Consider the following 26,552-nt stretch of genomic DNA (forward strand, 5'->3'; position numbering starts at 1 on the left):
AGTCCCGCGGGAGGGCGCCCACGCCCGAGCCACAGTCCCGCGGGGGGCGCCCACGCCCGAGCCACAGTCCCGCGGAGGGCGCGCCCCCACCCCACGCCCGAGCCACAGTCCCGCGGGGGGCGCCCAGGCCCCTCCCCCACCAGCCAGGCAGTTACCTCATGTTTGATCTTTGCCGGTCCAGTCAGTTACAAAATATCATCTCAGGTTGTCTTGTAATTTTTAAACGTACTATCATGGAACATTTTTTGTTTTTTTAAGATTTTTATTTATTTGAGAGAGTATGAGCAGTGGGAGGGACAGAGGGAGAAGCCGACTCCCCCCTGAGCAGGGAGCCCGATGCGGGGCTCAACCCCAGGACCCCGGAGTCATGACCTGAGCCGAAGGCAGAGGCTCAACCGACTGAGCCGCCCAGGCGCCCGTCATGGAACATTTAAACATACGCAAAAGTAGACAGAACAGTAAAATCAATCATATGTGTGTCCTGGCTGTAGAATGTCTTAGCTCAGCACACCTGTTCCCTTCTCATTAACTAGAATTTAATGTCTAATTTTCTTTTTCTTCAGAGTAAAATCTTCATACAGTGAAACAAATCTTAAACGTGCACTACCTGAGCTTTGATAATGCACACGTATGTATAGCTCCGAAGGTGTATCTGATTGTCACCTTTGAGGTTATACCTCCTGCTTTCACTTTTAGCTGTTCATTGAGGCAGCTTGTACCTCAGTTTCCCCCAGACAGTGCACAGAGGGGTCTCCAGCGTGGTTTAGCAGACCTGGGCAAGGATGCGTCCACGTGGGGCTAGGGGTCTGGGTACTTGTGTGACACTCACGATGGGTGGGGCCCTTGGTGGGTATCCTCTGATCTAGCCCTGGGCTCTTGTGTACAAGGGAGTGACAAACTCAAGACTTTGGGGGTGTCCACCGTGTTCCCCCATCCCTTTTAGGCTGGCACAGACGTGCTTTGAGCTGTGCTGGGGCCTGGGGTGGAACTGTTTTTTATAGGACTCCGGCATCTTGGTCTGCCCCCAGGACCTGGTGTGTCTTCACAAGGCACTTGGCCAGCACTGAGACAGACACCACCTCCTCTGAGCAAGGCTGACCTGTCTTGAAAGGCCAGTGCCTGTACCTAGAGCGTTGTGCTGGGAAAGGGCACCCAGAGGTGCAGGGCAGGTCCCAAGTGGCTCTGTAGGACTCTGGCTAGTATGTGTCACAATCTGTAAGGTGCACTGTGAGCCTGAGAAGCCCAGGAGGTGTAGACAGATTGTCTATCTACATGGAGATAAATTAGGGAGTTATGCAGCTCTGTACCCTCCCTCTTCCTTGGCGAGGATTAAGCAAAAAATAGCTTTGGTGGAGGCTCTTCTTGGTATTTCTTGTCTGTAGTGAGTCCTGGTCTCACTGTAATTTTGGGCTTGGACACCATTTTTGCAGCCCCAGGAGATGTGTGCTATGAGCAGACCTCCCCAGCCTGCTGCATCCCTGCCCTCCCCCTGGGGTGGCAGCCCATCTCCCTTCAGTGGGGTGGGGTAAGAAAACAAGAGTGATATTTGAGAGAAAATAGTTCTGTATTGTGATTAATTGATCATCTGGAAGGACAGAATTTTTGTCTAATAAATATTTGTGTTTGTCATTTAAAAAAATTATTTCTATCCAAGTAATATAGACAAATTCTAAAAACAGTTTTGGTGTTTTGTGAATCACAGTTGTCTGCTCAACTGCCCCCTCCCCAGGAAAGCCACTTCCATCTCCTCTTGGCTTTCTGGGCAGCCTGCTTTTCTTGCTCTTTTATAACCCTTCCATTTTAGATTCAAGTGGGCTTCCTGGCCTGGAAATGAGGGCAGACTTTCCTGATGGCTCTGCCGGCCTCCCCACCCCTCCCACCCTAGCAAAGCCACACTGAAACAATGTTGTTCACCTCAGTGAGGTTCCTTTCTTGTTTCGCCTGGAGTTCACAGTGGCCTTGGTTTTTGGGTGGCTTAGTTTTTTGTGTATGTTATGGTCTGGTGCCCTGCCCCAGTGCCCTGTGAGTTGGGCAGCCCCCGAGCCCCCAGCTTCTTGTCCAACCTGAGCTCCCGGGGCCCCTCCTCCTCATCTGGGCCCTATCCTTCTGTGTGGGGCCCTCACCTCTGCTGCCTTGGCCAGCTTGCTTGTTTTGGTGGAGCAGTTCCTGTCTGCTTCCCGAAGGGTGTGAGGGAGACAGAGTTCTGGGAACCTACAATCCAGAATGTCTTCCTTCTGTGCTGCCTCTACCTTTCTTTCTTTTTTAAGACTTTATTTGTGAGAGAGAGAGAGAGAGTGCGAGCACAGGTGGGGGGTGGGGGGGCAGAGGGAGAAGCAGACTCCCCACCGAGCAGGGAGCCCGACGCAGGGCTCGATCCCAGGACCCTGGGATCATGACCTGAGCCGAAGGCAGACGCCTAACCGACTGAGCCACCCAGGTGCCCCTACCTTTACCTTTCTGTTATACTTTCTGGCAGATTTCTTCCACTTCATTTTCCAAACCTTGCACTGAACTTCTAATTTCAGTCACCGCGTATTATATTTTATTTGTTTTTAACTTTTTAAAATTTTCGGTGTAGTTACACACAGTGTCACACTAGTGTCAGGAGTACAGTGTAGTGACTGAGCACTTCTGTACATCACCCGGTGCTCATCACGACAAGTGCCCTCCTTCATCCCCAGCACCTGTTTCACCCATCCCCCCTCTGGTTATCATCAGTGTGTTCCTTATAATTAACAGTCTGTTTCTTGGCTTCTCTCTGACTCTCTCCTTTGCTCATTTGTTTTGTTTCTAAAATTCCACATATGAGTGAAATCATATGGTATTTGTCTTTCTCTGGCTGACTTATTTCACTTAGCATAATACACCCTAGGGGCTCCTGGTGACTCAGTCTGTTAAGTGCCCCACTCTTGATTTTGGCTCAGGTCCTGATCTCAGGGTTGTGAAAGCAAAGCCCACACGGGGCTCCATGCTGAGCGTGGAGCCTGCTTAAGATCCTCTCTCTCTGCTGCTCGAATGCACTCTCTCAAAAAAACAAATACTCTCTAGATCCATTGCGTCGTTGCAAATGGCAAGATTTCATTCTTTTTTATGGGTAACGTTCCGTTATGTGCGTGTATGTATATATATTACACACATGTACATACACACACAGCACATCTTTATCCGTTCATCAGACAGCAGGCGCTGGCGTTGCTCTGCATCTTGGCTGTTGTAAGTAATGCTGCAGTAAACAGACATGGAGACGTGTGTGTGTATATACACACATATTTTGCATGTATGTTTTTTTACTTAGTGTTTTCATATTCTGTGGATAAATACCCAGCAGTGGAATTACTGGAGTCATGTGGTGATTGTATTTTTAATATTCTCCACACCCTTACCAACAACTGTTGTTTCTTGTGTTTTTGGTTTTAGTCATCATGTTTTTTATTTTAGGAGCTCTTCCCCCCCCCCTCCAAATTTTTTTTTTTAAATAACATTTTATTAACGAAAGGTTTTCTTTTGCTCCCTGTGTTCTCTCTTGCTCTTTTGGGTCTCTCTTCTCTTTCTATTCTGGCTTCTGTCTTTCCCATTTGTGTGGGAGTGACATCCACGTTGACCTGGCTACGTCGCCAATGTGGCAGAGCCCCACACGAGCCAGAGTGAGTCACCGAAGGAGCACTACACGCAGGCAAGACTGACCTGTGAGGGCGGAGAGGTAGTCAGCACACGAGAGGGCCAGGCAGGCCGCACGGCCTCTGCTGTAACTGCTAGCTTGGCCGTCCCAGTGTTCCAATAAAGACTTATTTACAAAAAAGGGCCAGTGGGTGAGATTTGGCCCTTGGGCTGAGGTTTGCCCGTTCTGGCCAATTACTGTTACCTGTCAGGACTAGGTTGATTGGGCTCAGTGGGGACATAAGGTAATCTGGGTTGCTGGAAATGCCCTATACCTTCTTTTGAGTGCTGGATATATGGGTTAATTATAAAAAGAAAAGTAGCATGAGCTACTTGGAAGCCGTCTGTGAGCCCCAGTGTGCTTAGGGTTTGTCCCCCTGGGGCTCACTGCAGGAAGGCTGGCAGGGAACCCGCAGGTCAGCGTCTGCGGGGTTTTCTCAAAAGCTGAATCTCAGAGAGGAATCTGCCAATGTCCTGCCATAGAGGAGTTGGCTTGGAGTCGGGGAAGCAGGGTGGGGTTGCCCCATCCAGGTGGACACTGTCCTCCAGCCCAGGCGTGAGATGGTGCCCGGCCCTGGGCTATGCTGAAGGTCCTGGTGCTCTGACCTGCCTGCTCACCATCTGCAGGACCCCAGCAGCCAGTTGCAGGGCGAGGCGGGGCTCGGGCCCTCCCGTGAGGATGAGTTTCACCATCTTGGCTCTGTAACCCTTAAAGAGAATGGTTCAGCTTTCATCAGACAGCTCTGTTAGCTGCCACTCTGTCACATACTTTTCACTAGCTTCCAAAATGTTGTTTACATGTCTCGTCTGCTCTTAGCTTTTGTCTTGATTCTTGGAGGTTTGTATCTTTTTAATAGAGCAGAGATTAGTGGGTGTGCCATGGAGATACACACTCATCTTCAAACTACCATCTTTGATGGGAGGTCGCCTTTATTATTTTTTTTTCCAACTGAACTAACAACGTATTCTTTTGATACCTAGGCAATTTTGATTCTTTTAGTTTTTTTCCATTTTACTGAGAAATCACTGGCACACGTCACTGTGCATGTGTGGTGTGCAGCAGGATGTTTTGGTTTACTTCTGTTGTGAAACGATCGCCACGACAGGTCCAGCTAACACCCATCATCTCAGACACAGGTTTAAATGAGATGTGATGCGCTCCTAGAACCCCCCTTCGCAGCGTTCCCGTGTGCCCTGCGGCAGCGATGAGCCCCAGGTTGCTCGTTGTACCCCTGGTACTTGCCGTCCTGATATTCTGACTGGAACTTTGTACCTTCTGACCACCTTACTCCAACTGCCCCTTCCCTTATTACTTTAATTTTTTTACAAATGTTAGGAAATATTTCAGATATACGGGAATGCATAATAGTAAGCGACCAAGTGAGCTGTCACCCGGGTCCTGTAGCCATCGCCAAGCTGACTAGCTGTAAACCCACCTTCCAGTGTCCCCTTCCTTTGCTCAGAGGGCAGCTGTACCCTCTGCAGCGCATGGCGTGGTGGCTTTCTGCCGTGTGTGGTTCCTCCGCAGCTGGGCCTGTGCGGGTTATTAGCGTCAGGCCCCCACGTGCACGGTGTGTCCTGGTTCAGTCATCTACACCACTGTCGGTACATCCGGTTGCCGACTGACCTTCAGCCTGTGTATAGTTGGTTTTTTGTCATGCCTCTGCTGCTGGGAATGTTTGGAAAGGCATGCAAGCGTGAAGGTTTCTTGCAGGTCTACACCTGGGTCTTGTGCACACTGTCAGCAATTCAGCCTCTCTCTGTGGTTCACATAGCTTTTTGATTTTAGGTGAGGTTGAGGGTGTTGTTTTTCTAAATAAACAAGTCAATTTGGAAATAAGTAGCCCACGAGCCATCTTTAACAACAGTGGCTACACTGTCATTCCCTTTTCCCACGTTTCCCCCAAACATACACACCTGCTTTTCTCTCTGATTCTTGGACAAGGATGAGAATTGCCATCTGATGGGGTTTGTGGGCCAGCCCTCCCTTGGCTCTCCTGCGATCTCTTAGCTGCTTGACTGACTTGTGAGTGGGAGACTGGGTGAGGCCACATCGAAGATACCCCCTATACCCACTGTGTGCCCGCAGAAGGGGTGCCTGTTCTCCGCAGAGCGGCCGAGCAGTGCATAAGCGACGAGGGGGCGTGCTGGCTCCTTGGCCTCACAAAGGGGCAGGGAACCCCAGAGCCGGCCTGTACTTTCTGTCCTTTAGCTCCTGGCAGGCGACTGCTCTGTGCTCCTGTTTCGTGTGGTGCCGTTTGTGGTCTCCCAGGGACAGTTTTCTTTCTGTGAAGGATGTGAAATGAGCAGAAAGGGGAAGAAATATAACAGAGTCCCAGAACTCACTTAGAACATCTCGAGAACCACACGCCCAGGTTCCCGACGCACAGGGCTTGGTCAGGAGGTCGGGAATACCCCAGCTCCCCCACTGTGGGCAGACTTCCCGGTGTGGCCAGCCCCATCCTGAGACTCCTAGCGCTGTTCCTGTGAACACAGACATTGCTAACAGGTTGAGAGGCTCCCCTCAGGAACCGGGGGCCAAGACTGGCCACGTTCCTCACCATTCAACCCTGACAGTGCAGACGTGGTGTGCATGTGGGCCACATGGTGCAGCCACTGTGGAGACAGCATGGTAGTTTCCTGAAAGTTAAAGATGCATATATACTGAATGGCCCAGAAGCTGTACGTGAACAGTTATGACAGCTTTATTTACAGTTGCCCCAAACTGGAAACAACCCAGGTGCCCTTTAACCGCTGAGCGGCTGACACAGCCTCCTCAGCCATCAAGAGCATAACTGCTGGTGCATGAACAGCATGGCGGGCCTCAAGCTGCCGTCTCAGTGAAGGGAGAAGGGAGCCAGCCCTGTGTGATTCCATTTATGTGATGTTTTGACGAAGGCAAAACCATCAGGACAGATGAACCCTGGGTGGCTGCCTGGAAGCAGCAGTGGACAGATAGGGTGGTGACAGCGGAGGGTGGTGTCCTGGCTGGAAAAGAGGCTTTGCGGGCTCCTAGGAGGTGCTTCTTGAGCGGGGCGAGGTGCAGCGGGGCTGTGGTGGGCGCTTCTACGCACAACCACGTGCTGGTGTCTTGTCCCTTCTGGAGACGGGGACGCTGGGAGCAGCCTGACCTTGCTGTCCTTGCAGGGCCACACCGCTCCATACAAAACCGTGTCTGCCCGTGCTGCTATCCCTTCCACCGTCCTCCGGCTCCCAGCGGTGGCTTTTCAAGGAGTTTTTGAGAAGTATCCTGAAACCCTGGTGAGGGTGGTGCAGGTGGGTCCCATTTGCAGGAGCCCTTTCTGGCCCAGGGGCCGGGGCACCGAGCGTTTATCACAGGCTGCTGTGTTGGTCCTGAGTGTCGCAGACCCAGGAAGGCGTGTCCAGAGTGGGTGCAGGAAGGACTAAGGTGGTTTTCTGAGGGATTTGTAGTATATGTTTTACAGTAAAAGTTAACGTTCATGACCTCAGAGAGGTCTTCAGAACTCCCACTATAGCCCCCAAAGAGTTCTTGTTTTGTTATTAAACTTCTTGTTTTGAAGTAATCTTAGATTTACTGAAAACTTGCACAAATAATGCAGTTTCCTTATGCCCTAAACACTAACATCTTAGGTGACCACGGTGAGTTGTCAGGACTGGGGGCTTCGTGTTGTGACGGGGCTCGGGGGCTCTGCAGGGGGCACTGGGCCCGGCACAGCTGGCTGTCCCCCACAGATCATCATGGTGCGGCTGCAGAGGGTCACCTTTCTGGCTCTGCACAACTACCTGGGCCTGACCACAGAGCTCTTCAACCCGGTAAGTGCAGCCTCCTGCCCTTGTCCATGTCACTGGGACCCTGGGCTTTGAGAGGGGCTTGTGGGGCCGCGTTTACTCCTCTGCCTTAAAGCCAGTGCTGGTGGATGAGCTTGATTCTCCTGAGGCCTTGTGCTAAGAAACTGTCCCACCCATGAGAGGTGGGGATGCGACTCCTCCGATGCCCATTCCAGGAGAGCCTGCAGTTTGGCCTGAATGTGGCCCCTTCAGTCACCTTGCTCCATAAGCTTGCCTGCCCCTTTCCTGTTGTTCACCCGGCACACACCGCAGAGCTGCCTGCCCGCCCGGTAGAGGCAGTCCCCTCCTGTCCCTTGGGGGTCCATCCTGCTGGCACTCTGGCTGAGGGGTCAGCTTGCTCCACCCAGAGCTGCTGTGAGCAGTAGGTGTAGAGGAGACCCTCGCGGGCCCTGCTTCGAGGGGGCCTGGATGCTGATCACTCATTACCGGGGTCAGCACTGCACTTGGGGATTCTCCCTAGTTCTGATGGGTTTCACGTTTTATCACCTTCCTTTACTGGTATTTTAGGGCACGTCCTTTTGTTTTCTACATTACTTTTCTCTTAATGAAGAACGTTAAGGTTTCTGACAGTGTTGACCACCATTTAAACTTGATAGGGTTGCCAGGGTAAAGCAAGCTGGGCTTTGGTTGCCTTAAGCCCATGCTGGTCTCTGCGCTGGTCACCACTTCTCTTGTTCTCCCAAGTGTGGCTGCTGGGAGTACCAGCCCAGGGGTGCCCCTGGAACGCCTGCTGCTTTCTCACATCCCAGGAGAGCCAGGCCATTCCCCTGGTGTCTGTGGTCAGTGTGGCTGCTGGGAAGGTCAGGAGGCAGGCGTGCTGCGTCTCTGAGGATCGTCTTGAGAGACCCCTGCGGCCCCAGGAGTCCTGCGACCCAGGTACTGCCCCCAAACTGGCCTCCTGCCTGAGTCCGGGCCTCCTTCCCACCCCAGCCACCCCTCCTGTCACCCCCTCTCTGGGAGGACTAGGCTCCAGGGGAAAGCCATTCGGGGAGCAGATTCCAAGCTTCATGCTGCTCTGAGCTCTTGAGAGGGTCCTAGATCTGGGGAGAGAAACCGTCCATTGAGGCTTCTTGGCTACAAGTCACCTTCAGGGTGAGTGTGTAACACGCAGCCATGCTAACAAATGCAGGATAGGTCACCTGTGTGTTTATAAACAAGTGGCTGGTAGGCTAGTGAGATGAAGCTGCGTAGCTCAGGGTACTTCCTGCAAGGTGGCTTTTATGTTCATTCACCTGAGGGGCCAGGGGAGCACGGAAGCGTGCCAGGCTCATGCCAGGTGTGCTTGATGGTCACCTCGATTAAAACAGTCACTGGGAGGGCGATATGCGAGGCTTCAGCCTGTGGAGGAGGCTGGCAGCAAGGGCAAGTCAGTTCAGGAAGACCTGGGGGAGGCAGAGCAGGGCCCGTGTCCAAGGTTGGCACTGCCCTGGGCAGCTGGGTGCAGGTGTTGAGGTTGTGGCCTGGGGGCCTTGAGACAAGAGGTCTGTGCACCACCATGGGGACAGAGGCCTTCCTTCCCACCCGTCCCCTCCCAGCAGATGGAGGGGGCAGCCGTGCAGCAGTCTCTGGGCCTGTGCTGAAGAGGAGCCAGTCCTTCCCGCTGCCTTCTGTCCACGAAGAGATCCCGGATGAGTTCGGCAAGGCCCAGGCAGGTGACCAGGCCCCTTTCGCTCCACCAGGTAAGGCATTGGGCACCTGAGCTTGGAGCATTTACAGGTGGGCAAGCTGTCAGGCCCAGAGGACCCTATGCCCACACTCTGGCTCTGTTAGATGCAGTGGTAAGTGTCTTGCTGCCCTGAGCATCCCGTGGGCTCCTCTCTACACTGCCCTATTTTACCCCTGCCTCGCCTCTGTGTCCCAGGGGTCCGCATCCCCAAGGCTGCACCTGGCGGCTGCAGGAGCATCTCCTCCAGTGCCATCCTTTCTCCCCTGTGCTGGGTTGTGCTCACCAGCACACTGCCATGTGGCATCCTCCACTGAAATGGGTTTCCTAGGCCCTCTGGCCCCTGAGCTACTACCAGAATGTGCTTTCATTAAAGCAGAGTTCTCAGGGCACCTGGGCGGCTCAGTCGGTGAAGGCTGTGCCCTCGGCTCAGGTCATGATCCCGGGGTCCTGGGATCGAGCCCCGCATCGGGCTCCCTGCTCGGCGGGAAGCCTGCTTCTCCCTCTCCCGCTCCCCCTGCTTGTGTTCCCTCTCTCGCTGTGTCTCTCTGTCAAATAAATAAATCTTGAAAAAAAAAAAAACCCTTTAAAGAATTGTCTATTTAGGGGCACCTGGCCGGCTCAGTTGGTAGAGCATGTGACTCTTGATCTCAGGGTTGTGAGTTTGAGCCCCACGTGGTGTGGAGCCTACTTAAAATTAAAAAAAAAAAAAAAGAATTGTCTGCTTATATTCTCTGCTCATTTTCTGCAGGGTTTTCTGAATCTATTTTGTTGATTTGTATCAATTCTTCACATGCTCTGGCTAGAGACCCTTCATCAGCTGTGTTTGTTCAGACACCTTTTTCTGGTCTCCGTCTGTCAGAGGACCCAGCCTTGTGGACTGTCATGGAGCAGGACCCGTGATGCTCCTTCATGGAAAACCAGCCGTTGCACACCCTGTGGTCTGTGTTTGGTGCCTTCCTTCTTCCTTCCTCATTCAGGGGGTCGTAAGCGTGTTCTCCCAGATCCTCTTCTGCGAGCCGAGTGGTTCCCCTTTGTTTGCCCTTCCTGCTTGGGTGTGTTCGAAGTCAGACATTCAGCCTTTTCTTACTTCGTGTGGTGATAACTTACACAGCACCATTCACGAAACAGTCTTTCCTTTCCCTTTGCCTTTTTTGGTGCTGTCTTCATTTGGTGTCAAGTTTATGAATATATGTGGATTTTTTTTTCTTTCCTTTTTTTTTTAGTAATAGCTTTTTGGAGATGTGATTCACATACCATTAAGTTCACCTTTTTAAAGTGTATAATTCATTAGTGTATTCGCAAAATTGTGTATCCATCACTACCATTTAATCCGGAACATCTTGTCAGCCAGTAGACACACCGCGTCCCCATTAGCCATCACCCCTGGCCCCAGCCCCCACTGACCTGCTTTCTGTGTCTTGGATTCGCCTGTTCTGGATATTTCATTACTTGGATCTACTTTTTAGGCATCTTTTGTGTTCTTTTGGGGTATTTGCCTCTTTCTTCATGGACACCAAGTTGTTTTCAATTTTCCTTAACTGTTTTTGGTTGTATAATATGAATACAGAAAGTGTAAATTGTAAACGGGCAGTGTGATGATTTTTCATAAACTGAACTCGCCTGTGAGGCCAGTGCCCAGATGCAGAAACCCGCCGGCAGAGAGGTTGGGCTCTGCCAGCTGTCCCGCCGGAGCTCCCTGCTCTCCTCAATTCCAGCAACGTGAGCTGGTGCAGAGTCTGGTTGTTTCCACTCGGCTTTGTGTCTGAGGTCTGTACGTGTTGTGTGCGGCGGCAGCACCTGTGCTCGGTGGTGGGTGGCGAGTGTGAAGACACTGCACTTATGTGTCTGTTGTGTATGTGTTCCCGTTGGAACTGCTGGGTCATAGAGTGCTCGCTGTTGGCTCAGGAGATGCTGCGCACGGTTTTCTGGGTGCCCGTCCCGACGTGTACTTCTACCGCCCTCCTAAGCCTGCACTGTCCAATATGGGACCCCCAGCACGTGTCGCTGTCAGCATTGAGCTCCTAGCGATGCAGTCCTCTGCCCCATTCAGGCGCTCTTGGCCCGTGTGTTAGTGCTGCTGACGGGCTTCACCGTCTTCCAGGAACCCCCGCCCCTGCCCGCTGTCTGCTTCCTGTCATCTTCGCCTCGGCTCCTCTGGCCCAGCAGGCCTCACTGTGGCCGTACCCCGTCTTCCTGACCACTCCTGAGCCCCAGGACTTGCCACCTCCATTGGAGTGGGCTGCATGGTCTTTTGTCTGCTTTCCCCTTAGATCTTCATTCATCCTAATGGATTAATAGGAGTTCTTTAGATCTTCTCTGTATGAATCCTTTGTGGGATATATGCACTGAAGATATTTTCTGCTCACTCTTTTCACCCTCTTAATGGTGTCATTTGATGAATAGAAGTTTTTAAATTTAAGAGTCCAATTTATTGATTTTTTTCTTTTGTAATTAATGCATTTTGTGTCCTGTTTAGGAAATCTGCCTGTAAGATTTAACATTTTACCTTTCATATTTATCCCTCTAGGATTGGTTCTTTTGTCTAAAGTGCATACTGGACACGATACACTTTTTTTCCATATGGCTATTCAGCTGACCTGCTATATTTAAAAAAAAAAAGTGTTTAGCAAATTTTTCAAATAAAAAAAGCTTCAGTGAAGATAAAGGAAAGTAATAGCAGGTCCACCTGTAATAAAGTTTGACTGTGGATCACCCTGTTCCATAAACATATGCAGCAACTGCCATCTTCCCTCTGGTCCCCGCAGATAATGCCCTCTTAACGAGACATGTGTCTGCAAAGAGCAGAGGGACTCAGCATTTTAAGTTTTGTCAACTGACGTGGGTAAACTGACGATAAGAATAGCATCGTATAGGATTGTGTAACCTTTACCATATGCGTGGATTAATCACAGGGACCATGGCACGGTTTTATTTTTAACACTATTTTTTTTAAAGATATGTTTATTTAAGAGAGAGAGCATAAGTGGGAGGGGCAGAGGCAGAGGGAGAAGCAGGCTTCCCGCCGAGCAGGGAGCCCGATGCGGGACTCGATCCCAGGACCCTGGGACCATGACCTGAGCCGAAGGCAGACGCTCAACGACTGAGCCCCCCAGGAGCCCCAATTCTTTTTTAATTTAAGAAATAAAAATTGGTTGTGGGTCACAAGAGGGCATGCATGACAGCACAGTGGCTGCACTCCAGTGATCGAGTCTCACCTGCCAGGGTCTGTGCTGCTTCGCCTTCAGGGGGAGAGCTCAGCCAGCCCTCAGCGAATGTGTTTGGACCCGCATGTCCAGCCAGGTTGGCACAGTGTCCTGCGTCTTCCCTCCATTTGTAGGGAGCACCTCAGACCTGAGGATGGCATGTGACCGTGCCAGGGTCCTCCTCCACGCCGAGGAACACCCTGGGAGCGCCGTGGCCAGCAAGGTAGGTGGGCACACTCCCTGCTCTCTCAGGCTGTGCCCTGCCCTGGCTTAGTGCTCCCTGCGAGAGCCTTTCGCCTGCCACGTCCCTCTGATCTGCCTGTGCTCTTCTCAAGTCCAAGAAGAGCGTGATTGTTGCAGACGCTCCCTCTGCAGTCTTCCAGTATGCAGAGACTAACTCAGATGAGACTGTCTCCAGCAGGAAGACAGATGCCATCCTCAGGGCTGCCAAGAAGGACCTGCTCACCCTGATGAAGCTGGATGTAAGTGGCTGCCCTCCTGCCTCTCTCTGGCTGGGGTGAGCTGGGAGATGTGCGCGGTCTCTGGAGAGGCCGGTGATACTCCCACAGCCTGTCCTGCTAAGGACCCACTCCTTTGGGGCATTGTGTCCCAGGTCGGGGCCACCACAAGCCCCTGCCCGAGGCGGGGCTCCCTCTGGGGTGCTCAGGATGGTGTCCTTGCGCTGGTGGCTTCGCAGACCCTCTCCCCGGCACCTTCTTCCCAGCACATCCCTCCCTCCCCCCGCATGCCTGGAGGTGGCAGGGCTGTGAACCCTGGGTGCTCTGGCAGGCTTTGGACACCACCCAGGAAGGCCCTGTAAGGGTTACAAGCACTGGCTTTCCTGACTGTCTTCATCACATGCCCATTTGTTCTTGACCCTTCTTCCCTCACATTCGTTTATGTATTTATCTATTTTAAAGATTTTATTTATTTATTTGACAGCGAGAGAGGGAACACAAGCAGGGGGAGTGGCAGAGGGAGAGGCAGGCTCCCCGCTGAGCAGGGAGCCCGATGTGGGACTCGATCCCAGGACCCTGGGACCATGACCTGAGCCGAAGGCAGACGCTTAATGACTGAGCCACGCAGGCGCCCCTCTCCCTCACATTTTAAAGACTTGTGAATACCTTGTCTACAGAAGAATGTGGGTGCCCATGGAACCACTATTCCAGGGACCATACTATTAGCTGCTCCCAAAACCAGTTGTGTGCCCTCCGTGGCTGCAGCCCCTCGCCCCCAGGGAGACCACCGCCTTGCACCTGCGTGGGGACTTTCTGTGTGGGACTCATCCTGTGTGTCCTTCGGGCCCGCTGTTCCTTGCTCAGCATCGTGCCTGTGACTTGCCCACATGGTTGCCAGTCCTGAAGGCTCTGCCAGCACAGGAATGCGCCGTGCGTGCCCATCCTGTGTCCACGCTGTGGAGGGACATGCATGCACATGTCTGTGTCCCGGGGGTTGTGCATCACCTCTCGCCTAGATCGGGGGTTCCTTGGCCCTGCATGCATGACAGGATCTGGGTTTTCAGCCTTTTCCATTTCAGATAAATACGGGCACAGTGTTGAGTAGAGCTTTTGGTTTTAATCACATTTTTTGGATTCCAAGTAGGGCTGGGCGCCTTCCACGTTTCTACTTTGTCTGCCTCTTGGGAGGCAGCAGTTTGAGACTTCTGCCCATTGTTCTGTCTCCCTTTTTGACTCTAACGGTTTCTTTATATTTTCTAAATAAGTCCATTGTTGATTATAGGTTTTGCACATGATCTGCTCTAGCTTTTGCCTTTTTTGCCTTCTGAATGGTATGTTTGGTGGACACAAGTTCTTCATTATAACACAGTAAACTTACCAATCTTTTCCTTTATGGTTAGTGCTTTTATGCCTTGCTTAAGAAATAGTTCCATACTTCAGATTCATAAAGATGTTTTCTATATTGTTGTTTGAAAGTTTTATCGCTTTGCCTTTCTTGGGTTTTAATGAGATGGAGTTAATTTTTGTGCAGGATGCAAGAAAGCACTGATTATATTTTTGCTCATGGATTCCTGGTTAGCCCAGCATCCTGCCCCCATCGTAAACCTGTCTGTGGGGTCCTCTGTTGTGTTTCCTTGCACTGCTTTCGGTGGGCACGCACAGCAGAATAGCTCTACCACGGGGCCGCCCTCCTGGAGGCTTCCTCCTACACCTGCCCTGCTCACAGGAGCTGCCTTCCCTGGCCCTCTGGTCCTAAGAGTGTTTTTCATGACATTTTTGTCACATGTGCCCACGGCTCAGCATAGCATCCCGACTGGGTCAGCTTTCAGGCCAAAGTTGGGGGCTGAAGGAGGAAAGAAGCCAAGAGCCTCCCGCTGTACCTTGTGTTGCTGTGTGTCTGCAGCATTCTGGCCGGGCTCTGCCTCCCATCCTGAGCGGCACAGAGGCTGCAGTGGGCTGACTCCCTGCTTGCAGGGCGGTTGGTTGAGGTGAGCTCTAGGTGACATGTTGGCAGCCGCGTACCGTCCCCGGCCCCAGCGTCACTGTAGAAAGTCGTGTGCTGGTCTTTCCTCCTTTGAAAATAACTTTTCTCTTGCTGCTTTTAAGATATTTTCATTGTTGGGGCACCCGGGTGGCTCAGTCAGTGAAGCGTCTGCCTTCGGCTCAGTGGGGAGTCTGCTTCTCCCTCTGCCTCAACTGCTCCCTCTGCCCCTCCCCCTGCTCTTGCTCACTGTCCCTCTCAAATAGATAAATAAAATAAAAAAAAAAAAGACACTCATCTTTGCTTTCCTGCAATTTCAGAACTGGGCGTGGATTTCTTTTTGTTTATCTTACATGAAATTCTTTGGGCTTCTTCAGTCTGGACCTCTGAATTCCTTTTGAAAAATTATCAGCATTTTCTCTTCAAATATTGCCTCTGCATATTTTCTCTCTTCTCCTTCAGAGGCTCCTGTGGGATGTGTGTTCTCCTTTATGTTTTATGTCTTACCCTTTTTTTTTAAAGATTTTATTTATTTGACAGAGAGACACAGCGAGAGAGGGAACACAAGCAGGGGGAGTGGGAGAGGGAGAAGCAGGCTTCCCGCCAAGCAGGGAGCCTGATGTGGGGCTCGATCCCAGGACCCTGGGACCATGACCTGAGCTGAAGGCAGACGCTTACCTGACTGAGCCCCTCTTGTCTTTTCCATACTAGCCATTCTGATAGATGTGAGGTGATATCTCATTGTGGTTTTTGATGTAGGAAGGTCATTAGGGTTTGAAGCCAATGGCCAAGAAAGAATTCTTGAGACATCTTTGGTGCAAAAAGGTGTTTTGTTTTTTTTTAAGGATTTTATTTATTTATCTGACAGAGAGAGACACAGCGAGAGAGGGAACACAAGCAGGGGGAGTGGGAGAGGGAGAAGCAGGCTTCCCGCTGAGCAGGGAGCCTGATGTAGGGCTCGATCCCACGACCCCGGGATCACGACCTGAGCCAAAGGCAGACGCTTAACGACTGAGCCATCCAGGCGCCTTGTCTTCCCCCTTTTGTCTGTATTTCCCATATTCCTGTAAGTCCTTGAACTTGATATACACGTTTTTATCAGAGTTCACATTCTGCTTTTAGTGTCTAATCTGCTAAACCTGTGCGTTGAGTTCTCAAGTTTGGTTATTCCATTTTGTAGATCTGGAATGTCTACTTTTTTTTTATCTGTGGCCACTACTGAGCGGTGGCGTGTGATCCTCACAGGTGGGAAAGGCCTCGCACCACAGTCCACCCAGCTGCTAGTTGGCACGTCTCCTCAGCTGTATCACGAATGTCTTTTTTCACTACTTACTCAATTTTTGTAACAGACTATATTTTAGAGCCGTTTTAGGTTCACAGCAGAACTGAGAAGAACACAGAGATTTCCCGTATACCTGCTGCCCCCCTCCGCCTGCCCAGCACAGCCTTTCCCAGTACTGACGCCCCCGCCCAGTGGTGCGTTTGGTACAGTAGAAGAACCTGCACGGACATGTCATCGCCCCCAAAGTCCTTAGCGTTACCTCAGGGCTCTCTCGGTGGTGTGTACTCTGTGGGCGAGTGGGGACAGCCTCACACAGAGTGGTTCACTGCCCTAAAAACCCCCTGCTGCACCTGTTCATCCCTCCCTCAGCCCCCCACCTTTTTACTGTCTCCATAGTTTTGCCTTTTCCACCATGTTGTTGAATCATACAGTGTGTGGCCTCCTTCACTTAAGGTTCCTCATGTCTTTTCATGGCCTGAGAGGTCATTTCTTTTTAGCGCTGAACAGCATTCTGTTGTCTGGAAGGAACCACGGTTTATCCATTCACTTACATCTTGGTTGTGTCTAGGTTTTGGCAGCTTTAAATAAAGCTACTCTACATGTCCGTGTGGGCCTACATTTTCAACTCATTTGGGTAAATAGTAAGAGGTGCAAGGGCTGTATTTTATGGTATAAGTAGGTTTAGTTTTGCAAGAAACTGCCAAATTGTTTCCAAACTGGCTGCACCCTGTTGCATGTCCCCCAGCCTTGAGTGACGGTTCCTGCTGCCCCACATCCTCACCAGCATTTGGTGCTGTCAGTATGTTAATGGATTTTGTCCATTCCAGTAGGTGTGCAGTGGTATGTCATTGTTAATGTTTAAGTGTGCATTTCCCTGATAGCATATCACATGGAGCACGCTTTCGTGTGTGTGTGTGTCTTTGGTGAGGAATCTGTTAAGGTCTTCGCCCATTTGTTAACCGGGTAGTTTGTGTCCTTATTGTTGAGTTTAAAAGTTGTTTGTTTGTTTTGGATAGCAGTCCTTTATCAGATGTGTCTTCTGCAAATATTTTCTTCCATCTGTGGTTTGTCTTTTTATTCTCTTGACAGTGTCTTTTACTGAGCAGAATTTGTTTATTTTAATGAATTCCAGCTTATAAATTCTTTCCTTCATGGACTAGGCCTTTGTTGTAGCCAGTCTGACGATCTTTGTCCTTTAATTGGGGCATTCAGACCATTGATGTTTAAGTGATTATTGATAGAATCGGGTTACTCTTTACCACATTGGTTACAGTTTTCTATTTGTTGCCCTTGTTTTTTGTTACTTTCATCTACCACTCTTTTTCTGCTCTTTCTAATTTTGATTGGGCATTTTATATGATCTGTTTTTTCTCCTTTTTTAGCTGGTTTGTTATATTCCTTTTTTACTTTTTTTAGTGGTTGTCCTAAATTTGCAAGATACATTTACACCTAACCCGAGTTCACTTTCAAATTACACTGACATGATGAGAAATAATGTGTTTTGGTCTCTGCCCGTGGCTCCTGACAGCTCCTGAGGTGACTCTGGATGGGGCTGGTCACCAGAAAAGACGAAGCCACAGTCAGAAGCTGGGCCCTTTCAGCCCTACCCCCATCCTCCAGAGAGGGGAGGGGCTGCAGACTGAATTAGTAATCCATCACGCCTACGTGATGATGCCGCCACAGAAATCCCTACACTACGGGGTTCAGAGAGCTTCCAGGTGGGTGAACACACCCACGTGGGGAGGGTGGTGCACCCAGAGAGGGCACAGAGGCTCCGTGACCTTCCCCCCCCATACCCGGCCCTATGCATCACTTCCACTGGGCTCTTCCTGACTCATGCCCTTTATAACACACCAGTGACAGAGCATACATGTTTCCCAGAGTTCTGTGAACTCGAGGAAGGGGTTGTGGGAACCTCCAATTCATAGCCAGTTCCTTGTGCAGCAAGTTGTGTGCACCCTGGGGACCCTCTCCTTGGGGCTGGCGTCTGAAGTGGGGGGAGTCTGGTGGGACCGAGCCCCTAACCTGTGGGGTCAAAACTGAGTTGACTTGCAGGCTGCCCAGCAGGCGTCGCAGAGAGCCGGAGGCATGCCGGGCGTGGGAAAGCCCACCCCGTGGGGTCGGGCGTATTCAGTGCATAGGGAAACGGAGTCTTCCTCTTCAACACTGTACTGCCTTGTAGAGTGTGAGAGCTTGGAAGCACGCCACCCGGACCTGCCACCCTTGGGTCACTGCAGCGTGACTGCAGCGTTGCTGCTGTATTGAGGATCAGTTAAGAACAGGGGCGGGGGGGCGCTTCCAGCTGGCTCTTCCCGGGGAGCGTGTGACTCTTTATTTATTTTTTATTTTTTTGATTTATTTTTATTTTTTATTTTTTTAAAGATTTTATTTATTTATTTGAGAGAAAGAATGAGAGAGAGAGAGCACATGAGAGGGGGGAGGGTCAGAGGGAGAAGCAGACTCCCCGCTGAGCAGGGAGCCCGATGCGGGACTCGATCCCGGGACTCCAGGAGCATGACCTGAGCCGAAGGCAGTCGCTTAACCAACTGAGCCACCCAGGCGCCCTCTTTATTTTTTTTTTTTAAAGATATTATATTTTATTTGAGAGAGAGAGTGTGAGTTGGAGGGAGGGGCCGAGGGAGAAGCAGACTCCCCCCTGAGCAGGGAGCCCGATGCGGGACTGAAGCCCGGGACCCGAGATCGTGACCTGAGCCAAAGGTGGATGCTTAACTGACTAAGCGCCCCAGGCACCTGGAGCATGTGACTCTTAATCTCAGGGTTGTGAGTTCAAACCCCATGCTGGGTATAAAATAAAAATAAAATCTTGAAAAAAAAAACGGGCACGTGGGTTCTCCTGCTGCTCCCTCTGCCTGTGCTCACTCTCTGCCAAATAAATAAATAAAATCTTTTAAAAAAAAAGGAGGACAATGAAAGTGTTGATTTTGCCTTCGCTGGATTCTCCTGGGCTCTTTGTCTGTGGAGATCTGCGGCTTGGACCTCGGTCCCCTCCTCTCTCGAGTCCTTGGAACACCTTTCGGGGCAGGTCTGCTGGCAACAAAGTCTCTGGTTCTCATTTGTTAGACATCTTCATTGCTCCCTCACTTTTAAAGGAAGATTTCACTGGGTACGGGATTCTAGGTTGGTGTGTTTTTTCCTCGACATTTTAAATATTTGCCTTTTTCCTTTTGCTCACGTGCTTTCCAAGAAGTTGATGTCGTTCTTATCTTTGTTCTCTGGGTCAGGTGTTTCTCCTCTCTGCTTCTTCCAGGATCTTTATCTTTGACTTTCTGTAGTTTGAAGGTGCTGTACACACCTGGGTGTGGGTTTTTGGCGTTTATCCTGCTCGGTGTTCTCTGACATTCCTGGGCCATTAACTTGGGGGGGTCCTCCTGGCCTTCCCGTCACATGTATGTTACACGTTTATCATTGTCGCACAGTCCTTGGGTATCGTCTTCTTTGTTTATCAGTTTTGTTTGCTTGCTTGCTTTTCAATTTCAGGGTTTCTGTTGCTGTGTCCTCAAGCATCGAGACTCTGCTCAGCGGGTCCAGTCTGCAAACAAGCTCGTCAGAGGGCTCATTTCTGCCACCCTGTCTTTATCTCCAGCTTTTCTCTGTGGTTCTCAGGACTTCCACCTCTGTGTGTTCTTGCATGCTGTCTACTTTATCCTAGAGCCCTTAGCCTATATTAACCACAGTTGTTTAAAATTCTGGTCGGAAAATTCCAGCACCCCTGGCCGGTCTGCGTCTGCTTCTGCCCGTGTGTGTTTTGTGCACCTCGTGGCTGTTTCTTGATAGTGGGATACAACGTCCCTGGTCAGAGGAACTGCGGTCTCCCTCCGCTTCCCTAGCGTGGTCCAGGCAGGGAGCAGCTGGGGTTGGGCCCAGTTCTTTCTCAGCCCCACGGCTGCTGCCACAGAAGCCCCGACCTGGGGCCAGATGGAAGGGGAGTGGAGAAGCCAGCCCCAGCCCAGTAGGGGTGTGGAACCTGGGATCCAGTCTGTGGCTCCTGCCTGACCTCTGAGGGCACAGCAACCTCCCAGGCCTGCTTTCTAGGCCTCTGAGGAAGCAGAGGATGAGCAAGGCCTGCCTCGGTGCACCTGCACCTCCCACTCAGGCTCTCTAGGCTCTGGGCTTGAAGAGGGGGAACGGTGGGGGGTGTCTTCCTCGGGACGTCAGCATACCCTTGGGTGTGGGACGTCAACATACCCTAACTCCATCCACACCCCAGCATTTCATCCATGCCGGATAGTAGCTGCATTACTGCCAACTGACCTTGTAATAACCCCGTGAGCCTTTGAAAACATTCATGGTTTTGAATTGCTGCTTTTAACATTTGTTATATTAAACTTAAAATTGATGAGAAAAGAAAGAGAAGGCACTGCAGTCAACAGATGTGGAGTGACGTGGCGGTGAGGCGTGGGGAGCGGGACACGCCATGACCCCTGCGCTGGTCTGTCTTCAGCGAGGGCTGTGTGTCAGGATCGATCGTACTTGTGTTTCACCCCGGCCTCTCCTTCCTCTGGTCACCGAAGCCCCGAGGGACACCAGCAGGCTAGGCTCTGCTGAAATTGTTTCCCCTGAGGGCAAGCCTGTGGAGAACAGAATGCTCTGGGGGGGGGGGGGCGGTGTGTGTCCCAAATGGTCCCTGCCCCCCCCAACCGCTGAGACCCAAGGGCATTTTTCTCCATTTCCTGTGGGAGCCCGCTTGAGCTCCTGGAGGTAGAGCTCACAAGACCCCGGGGCCCCTGACTGGGTGTCCCGCGCCGACGGCCTCAGTCTGCATGGGTGGCTGTGCAGGGTCCAGCTTGGTGGTGGTCCTCAGCGCGTGTCCACGCTCCTTGTGTTGATTCCTGCATTCCTGTTTTTAGGACCCCTCGCTCTTGGATGGCCGGGTGACACTTCTCCATGTTCCGGGGGGCACAGTGGTGTCGAGGCAGGGAGACCAGGTGAGTAAAAGGCTGCGGTGGGAGGGAGCGGTCCCCAGGCCTGCCCAGTGCTGTGGCCAGTGCTGGATGGAGCGCTGAGGAGCAGCCTCCCTGTGGCCCAGCCTGGGCACGCGCTGGACGCGTGATGCAGGGCCTGTCATCCCCATTTCTGTGGTATGCTCTCTTTACCCCAGGCTTGTGGGCCTGTCCTCGTGGGGGAGGGTGCGTGTGCACGCTCATGGACACTCGCGCATGTGCATTTGTATAGGAGTCATCACTGATTTCACAGTCAGGTGCAGAAGAGATGCTTTTGTTTCCTCAATTCTCAGATCCAAATACAGATGAAAAATATTTTTGTAATGAAATGGACCTAATTTCTGATTCTGAAAGCCACATTCTACTGGGCAGGCAAAGATAACCTCCACAGCTTCTGCCATCCTGGGAGCTCGTCTCCCCTGGTGCTGGTGTGGTCTGGGGGTCTCTCTCGGAGCTGCGTTTTCTCTGGCTCCTGCGCTAGCACGGTGGACGGTGTTTTGCCTAGTTTGCTTTTAGAGCAGCTTTGGTGAGACGGGTCTGTCTTGGGAGAGCAGACCGAGCCTGGGCCTCCACTCCTGCCTCATAGGGGTCCAGGTGATGGCAGCTGGCTGTGCAGACTTGGGGGACAGACGTGCCCAGGCAGCAGGAGCCTGTGGGCCCTGGATGGGGAAGGCGAGGCGGTCCAGTCTCGGGGGCAAGGTGGCGTCAGGCCCCCGAGGGGACTGTCTGAGGCTGTCCGAGGGCATCGGTGTCCCTGCCTCTCCCCTCCCCCTTCTTCCCTCGTGTGTGTGCCATGACCAGGAAAGGGTCTTCCTTTTCCCCAGAGGAAGCGGACTGCTGGCTGACTCTCTTATGCCGGTCAGTCTGGGCCACAGGTCAGGAAAGCCCTCACCTACTTGCAGGCCTCAGTCCTCGCTACTGCCTTCTGTGGCGCACAGTACCCGGGGCTCCTCGGAGGCTGTGTGGGGGGCACGGGGTGCAGAGCCGGCCTCTGTCTGCCCCTGGCCTCCCAGACCCTGAGGGCCAAGCCTCTGGCCTCGGGCCTCCCAGAGCCCTGCACTGGCCCTTTCCTGCTCGGACCAGAGCGGAGGGGCCCGACTAGAGCAGGGTGAGCAGGTCTGGAGAGAGGCCAGGTGATGGACACAGGTGAGTTGAGGTGGGCATCGGAATCTCTCACAGGCACACCTGGCAGACATGTGGCGTGTGTGGGGTCGGGGAGACTCAGCAGGGCCGCGTGGAGAGAGAAGGGAGCACCTGGGCGGCACAGACCCGCTGACGTGCGGGCGACCAGCTGACGTGTGGGCGGGGTATGCTTCCATGGCTAGCCTCTCTGCCACAAGAGAATCAAACGATAAAACCGTGGATGCTGCTGACACGTTTCCTGGGAGAGCCTGGGCCCAGGAACAGTGACATGAGACAGCGCGGGCAGCCCCCGTGGTCTCCGGCCCACACCCCTTGTTTGGTCAGGACGTGAACATCCTCTTCGTGGTCTCGGGGCTGCTGCACGTGTACCAGCGGAAGGTCGACAGTGAGGGGGACACCTGCCTGTTCGTGGTGCGCCCTGGGGAAGTGGTGGGGCAGCTGGCCGTGCTCACGGGGGAGCCCCTCATCTTCACCATCAAGGCCAACAGGGACTGCAGCTTCCTCTCCATCTCCAAGGCACACTTCTATGAGTGAGTCCCTGCTGGGCCCCGACCTGCCCTGTAGACGTCGTCTGACTGGTGTCCTGAGCAATCTCATCCAGTCCTGGGTCTTTATGTACCAAATTCACGTCTCCCCCCAGACTTCCCTCCTGAGTGCAGGCTTGTGCGTCGGCCTGCTGTCCTGACATCCTCCGGGGGGCCTCAGGGGCTTCCTTAATCTGTTGTTCAAAGCTGAACCGTAGATTTCCCCCCACTTTGCTTCTGCTCCCGCTTTTGTCTGCTCTGTGACTGGTGACTCTTACCTGCCCATCACTTGGGCCGAGTCCTGGAGGGGCCCCAGTCCGGCTGGCAGCCCCTGAGCTGACCATGCCCCTGCTGCTGCCTTCCAGAAGCCTCCACACCCTAGGAGACGCCCTGCTTCTGCCCTCACCCCCAGCAGCCTGTTCACACGCAGCAACCAGGGTACCAGGTCCATTGTGTTCCTGCTGGCCAGAGCCTGCCAGGGACCCCATCGTGCCCAGGATCCACCCACTGCCTTTCCCGGCTCGAGGCCCCGTGTGGTTGCTGCCCTCCGACCTCTCAGCCTCACCCTGTCTTGTGCCCCCCGCGGCCACTTTCTCCACCCACTCTGGACTTCAGGGCACATTGTGGGGGGCAGGGACTTTGCATCGCACTCCCAGGGCCGAGACCCCATGTGAGGCCTGTGCTCTGAGCACATCTGTGAGGTAGATGGCAGTGGGCAGGGGGCTCCGTGGGCTTTCCCAGGGCTGCTGGGTGCTCGGTGTACATGGGCCATGATGGAGCAGGTGGCCGAGTGGGCACCGAGCTCTGTCCTAGCCCTGGGCCTGTGTCTCTGTCACCTGCTACGTGGCATCACCGTTTGATAAATGGGGGTGTGGGTCCTGCCAACTCCTCAAGTGCTGTGGCCTGGAGGGAAGGGCTGGCCCTGGTGGGGTCGGCTGTAGGCCGTGGTGGGGCAGGCGTGACTCTGGGCTGGCTTGGCAGAATCATGCGGAAGCAGCCGACTGTGGTCCTGGGTGTCGCACACACCGTGGTGAAGCGGGTGTCATCCTTCGTGCGGCAGATCGACTTCGCGCTGGACTGGATGGAGGTGGAGGCCGGGCGCGCGGTGTACAGGTAGGGCCCACAGGGGTGCAGGTCTCTGCCCTCCGCACTGTCTCCACTGGGAAAACGGTGCCGCTGACAGATGCGGCTCTGCCCCCCGAGGTCACCACACCCGTGTGCGTGCACACACACTCAGACACACACGCTTTCTCATGGGCATCTTTCCACGTCATTCGCTGCAAATCCACACTATCCTTTGAGATGGCCCAGCAGAGGTGACGTTAAAATGGCATTGATGAAGGTGCTCATGTGCTGAATGTCCCCCTGGGGTGTCGTCTGGGCACCCTAGCTCCGTGTCACACAGATGCGGTTACAGCTGTCGATCTTCATGGTACTGAAAATTAAAACTAAGGACGTTTTAAATATGTAATCATTTATTTAAAAATCACAATAAGCCGTTTATATATTAGCATATGTATTTTTATTTATTTTAAAACGTTATTTTTTTAAAAGATTTTGTTTGAGAGAGTGTGTGTGTCTGCGAGTGCATGAGCAGAAGCAGGGGGGCGGGGCAGAGGCAGAGGGAGAAGCAGACTCCCCCTGAGCAGGGAGCCCAACGATCGAACCGGGGCTCGATCCCAGGACCCCGGGATCCTGACCTGAGCCGGAGGCAGACGTTTAACTGAGCCACCCAGGGGCCCCTGGCGTATATATTTCTTAATGGAAAGTAACTGTATTTTCCAAAACAAAAAAAAAAATACAGTGAGAAGATTGCATTTTTTTTCCCCCACCTCAAATGGGGGAGGGCTTCCTGGCCTTGCCCCTCCGCACCCAACAGCCTCTGTCCGCGCAGGCAGGGGGACAAGTCAGACTGCACCTACATCGTCCTCAGTGGCCGGCTACGCTCGGTGATCCGGAAGGACGACGGCAAAAAGCGACTGGCGGGGGAGTATGGCCGCGGAGACCTCATTGGTGTGGTAGGGCCGGGCTCCCTCCTCACCATGCTCTGCCCCAGGGTGGCTACTGGCCCGTGGAAGTGGCCTGAGGAGGGCTCCTACCCGCCTAGTCTGGGGCACACCTTTCCTGGGGGGCTGACTTTCGTGGCACAGTCACTTCTGAAAGTCTCCAGGGAGAGTGGCTGGCTGCGTCTCCCTGGGGGGGACCCTGGAGCAGCCCCTTCACCCCTACCAGGAAAACATGCCCCAAGGTGGTTCCTCTGAGACTTACGTAGGACGAGGCCCCGGCTAGGCTGGTGTCTTCTTGGTGCCTGACCCCAGGCCCCAGTGCTGCCGGCAGCACACCCTCTGACAAGCCCTCACTGATGCTCCTCCAACAGCACAGGCATGGCTGGATTGGCGCCTTTCTTTCCTGTTGCCCCATACACCATGTTCCAGAAGGGCGGCCATGTGCTCTGCCTTCTGGTTGGGTCTGCAGGGCTGGAGGGCATGAGCAGTATGGCTGTGCTTCCCCAGCCTCTCTTCTTCAGGTGGAGACGCTCACCCACCAGGCCAGGGCGACGACAGTGCATGCCGTTCGGGACTCCGAGCTGGCCAAGCTTCCGACAGGAGCCCTGACATCCATCAAGCGCAGGTACCCACAGGTAAGCGCTCCTGTTGCGGGCTGCCTTCAGGAAGCGGGACATCCAGACCGTGAACTCAGGACTATCAGGCACCGGCCTGCATCCTTCTGAGTACCGGAGTGAGGTGCAGATTGGAGTGACCTGGAGCAGGCAGATTGCACGTTTTAAAGGAAGTGTCTGTGTGGACCAGCACTTGGGGATAAGGGCCTTGGGACAGATGACTTGGGCACTGCCAGGAGGCAGGAGGGGGTCGCGGGGACCCAGCGAGTGAAGCCTGCCTGGCCCATTCCACAAGACGAGCGATGCCCCACGTGGTGTTTAAAACCAGTGAGGAGGGCGCCTGGGTGGCTCAGTTGTTAAGCATCTGCCTTCAGCTCGGGTCATGGTCCCGGGGTCCTGGAATCGAGCCCCGCATCGGGCTTCCTGCTCCGCGGGAAGCCTGCTTCTCCCTCTTCCTCTGCTGTTCCCCCAGCTTGCGCTCTCTCGCTATCTCAAATAAATAAATAAAAATCATAAATAAATAAATAATAAAACCAGCGAGGAGTCTCAGGACAGGCAGGGGCAAGTACAAGGATGTGTGGTTCCCACAGTACAGGGCTTTCTTGCTCTGCATCTTGGGAAAGGGGAACTCGGAATTTGGATAAGGCAGTTTGGTAGGGTGGTCGTGGCTTCCCTTGGTGCTTCCCTGCCCTGGAAGTAAAAAGAGACCCTGGCTCGGGTGCCAGGTCACAGGACATGTGCCCCTCACACCTGCTGGCCCCCGGTGGGCTCTCTGTGGGGCAGCCCCTCATCCCATAGAGTTGGGGCCCCCCTCCCAGTGACCAGCCTGCCACCACCCCACTGCCCTCAGCCCAGAGGGGTTTACAGACATGGTGGTTTCGAAAATGTGGATCCAGGGTGCTTCTCTTCTTGGTTTAAATGTGTGGCCTCCTTTCTTTCTCTGCCCCCAGGTTGTGACGCGGCTGATTCATCTCTTGGGTGAGAAGATTTTGGGCAGCCTCCAGCAGGGAACTGCAAAAGGTGTGTCCTGGGGAGCCCCGCCCTCCTGCCTCAGAGGCCCCACCTGCCCCGTGGCTGCTACAGGCCTGGGCGTGGGCAGTGCGGGAGGGAAGCCCTGGTCCGCCGTGGAGCGCGGATTTAAACCTGGCACTGGGGGGTACTGGTGGGAGGCCGTTGTCTGACCCGAGCTGAACAGGTGATTCTCCAGTGCTGGGCCCTTCCCTGTC

At 53.1% G+C, this 26,552-nt stretch overlaps 1 protein-coding gene across 7 annotated transcripts in view; it reads left to right on the forward strand.

Moving 5' to 3' along the window:
• PNPLA7 (patatin like phospholipase domain containing 7) overlaps window positions 1-26,552 on the forward strand; it is a 63,155-nt gene that overhangs the window by 10,888 nt on the left and 25,715 nt on the right. For 4 of the 7 annotated variants that reach the window (XR_003523734.2, XM_027615850.2, XM_027615852.2 and 1 more), the window contains exons 10-21: window positions 6,805-6,933; window positions 7,372-7,452; window positions 8,238-8,364; window positions 9,024-9,167; window positions 12,492-12,580; window positions 12,693-12,839; window positions 20,947-21,024; window positions 22,507-22,712; window positions 23,688-23,819; window positions 24,601-24,724; window positions 25,234-25,347; window positions 26,277-26,346. Coding sequence is in view for 6 of the 7 variants with exons in the window: in XM_027615850.2 (XP_027471651.2) it covers window positions 6,805-6,933; window positions 7,372-7,452; window positions 8,238-8,364; window positions 9,024-9,167; window positions 12,492-12,580; window positions 12,693-12,839; window positions 20,947-21,024; window positions 22,507-22,712; window positions 23,688-23,819; window positions 24,601-24,724; window positions 25,234-25,347; window positions 26,277-26,346 (1,441 nt within the window). In the remaining variant the exon portion in view is untranslated. The remainder of the gene's footprint in view (window positions 1-6,804; window positions 6,934-7,371; window positions 7,453-8,237; window positions 8,365-9,023; window positions 9,168-12,491; window positions 12,581-12,692; window positions 12,840-20,946; window positions 21,025-22,506; window positions 22,713-23,687; window positions 23,820-24,600; window positions 24,725-25,233; window positions 25,348-26,276; window positions 26,347-26,552) is intronic. The other 3 variants (XM_027615851.2, XM_027615855.2, XM_027615854.2) reach the window with 2 other exon arrangements.

The sequence above is a fragment of the Zalophus californianus genome, chromosome 13 (assembly GCF_009762305.2).
Source record: "Zalophus californianus isolate mZalCal1 chromosome 13, mZalCal1.pri.v2, whole genome shotgun sequence".
NCBI classification, from domain to species: domain Eukaryota; kingdom Metazoa; phylum Chordata; class Mammalia; order Carnivora; family Otariidae; genus Zalophus; species Zalophus californianus.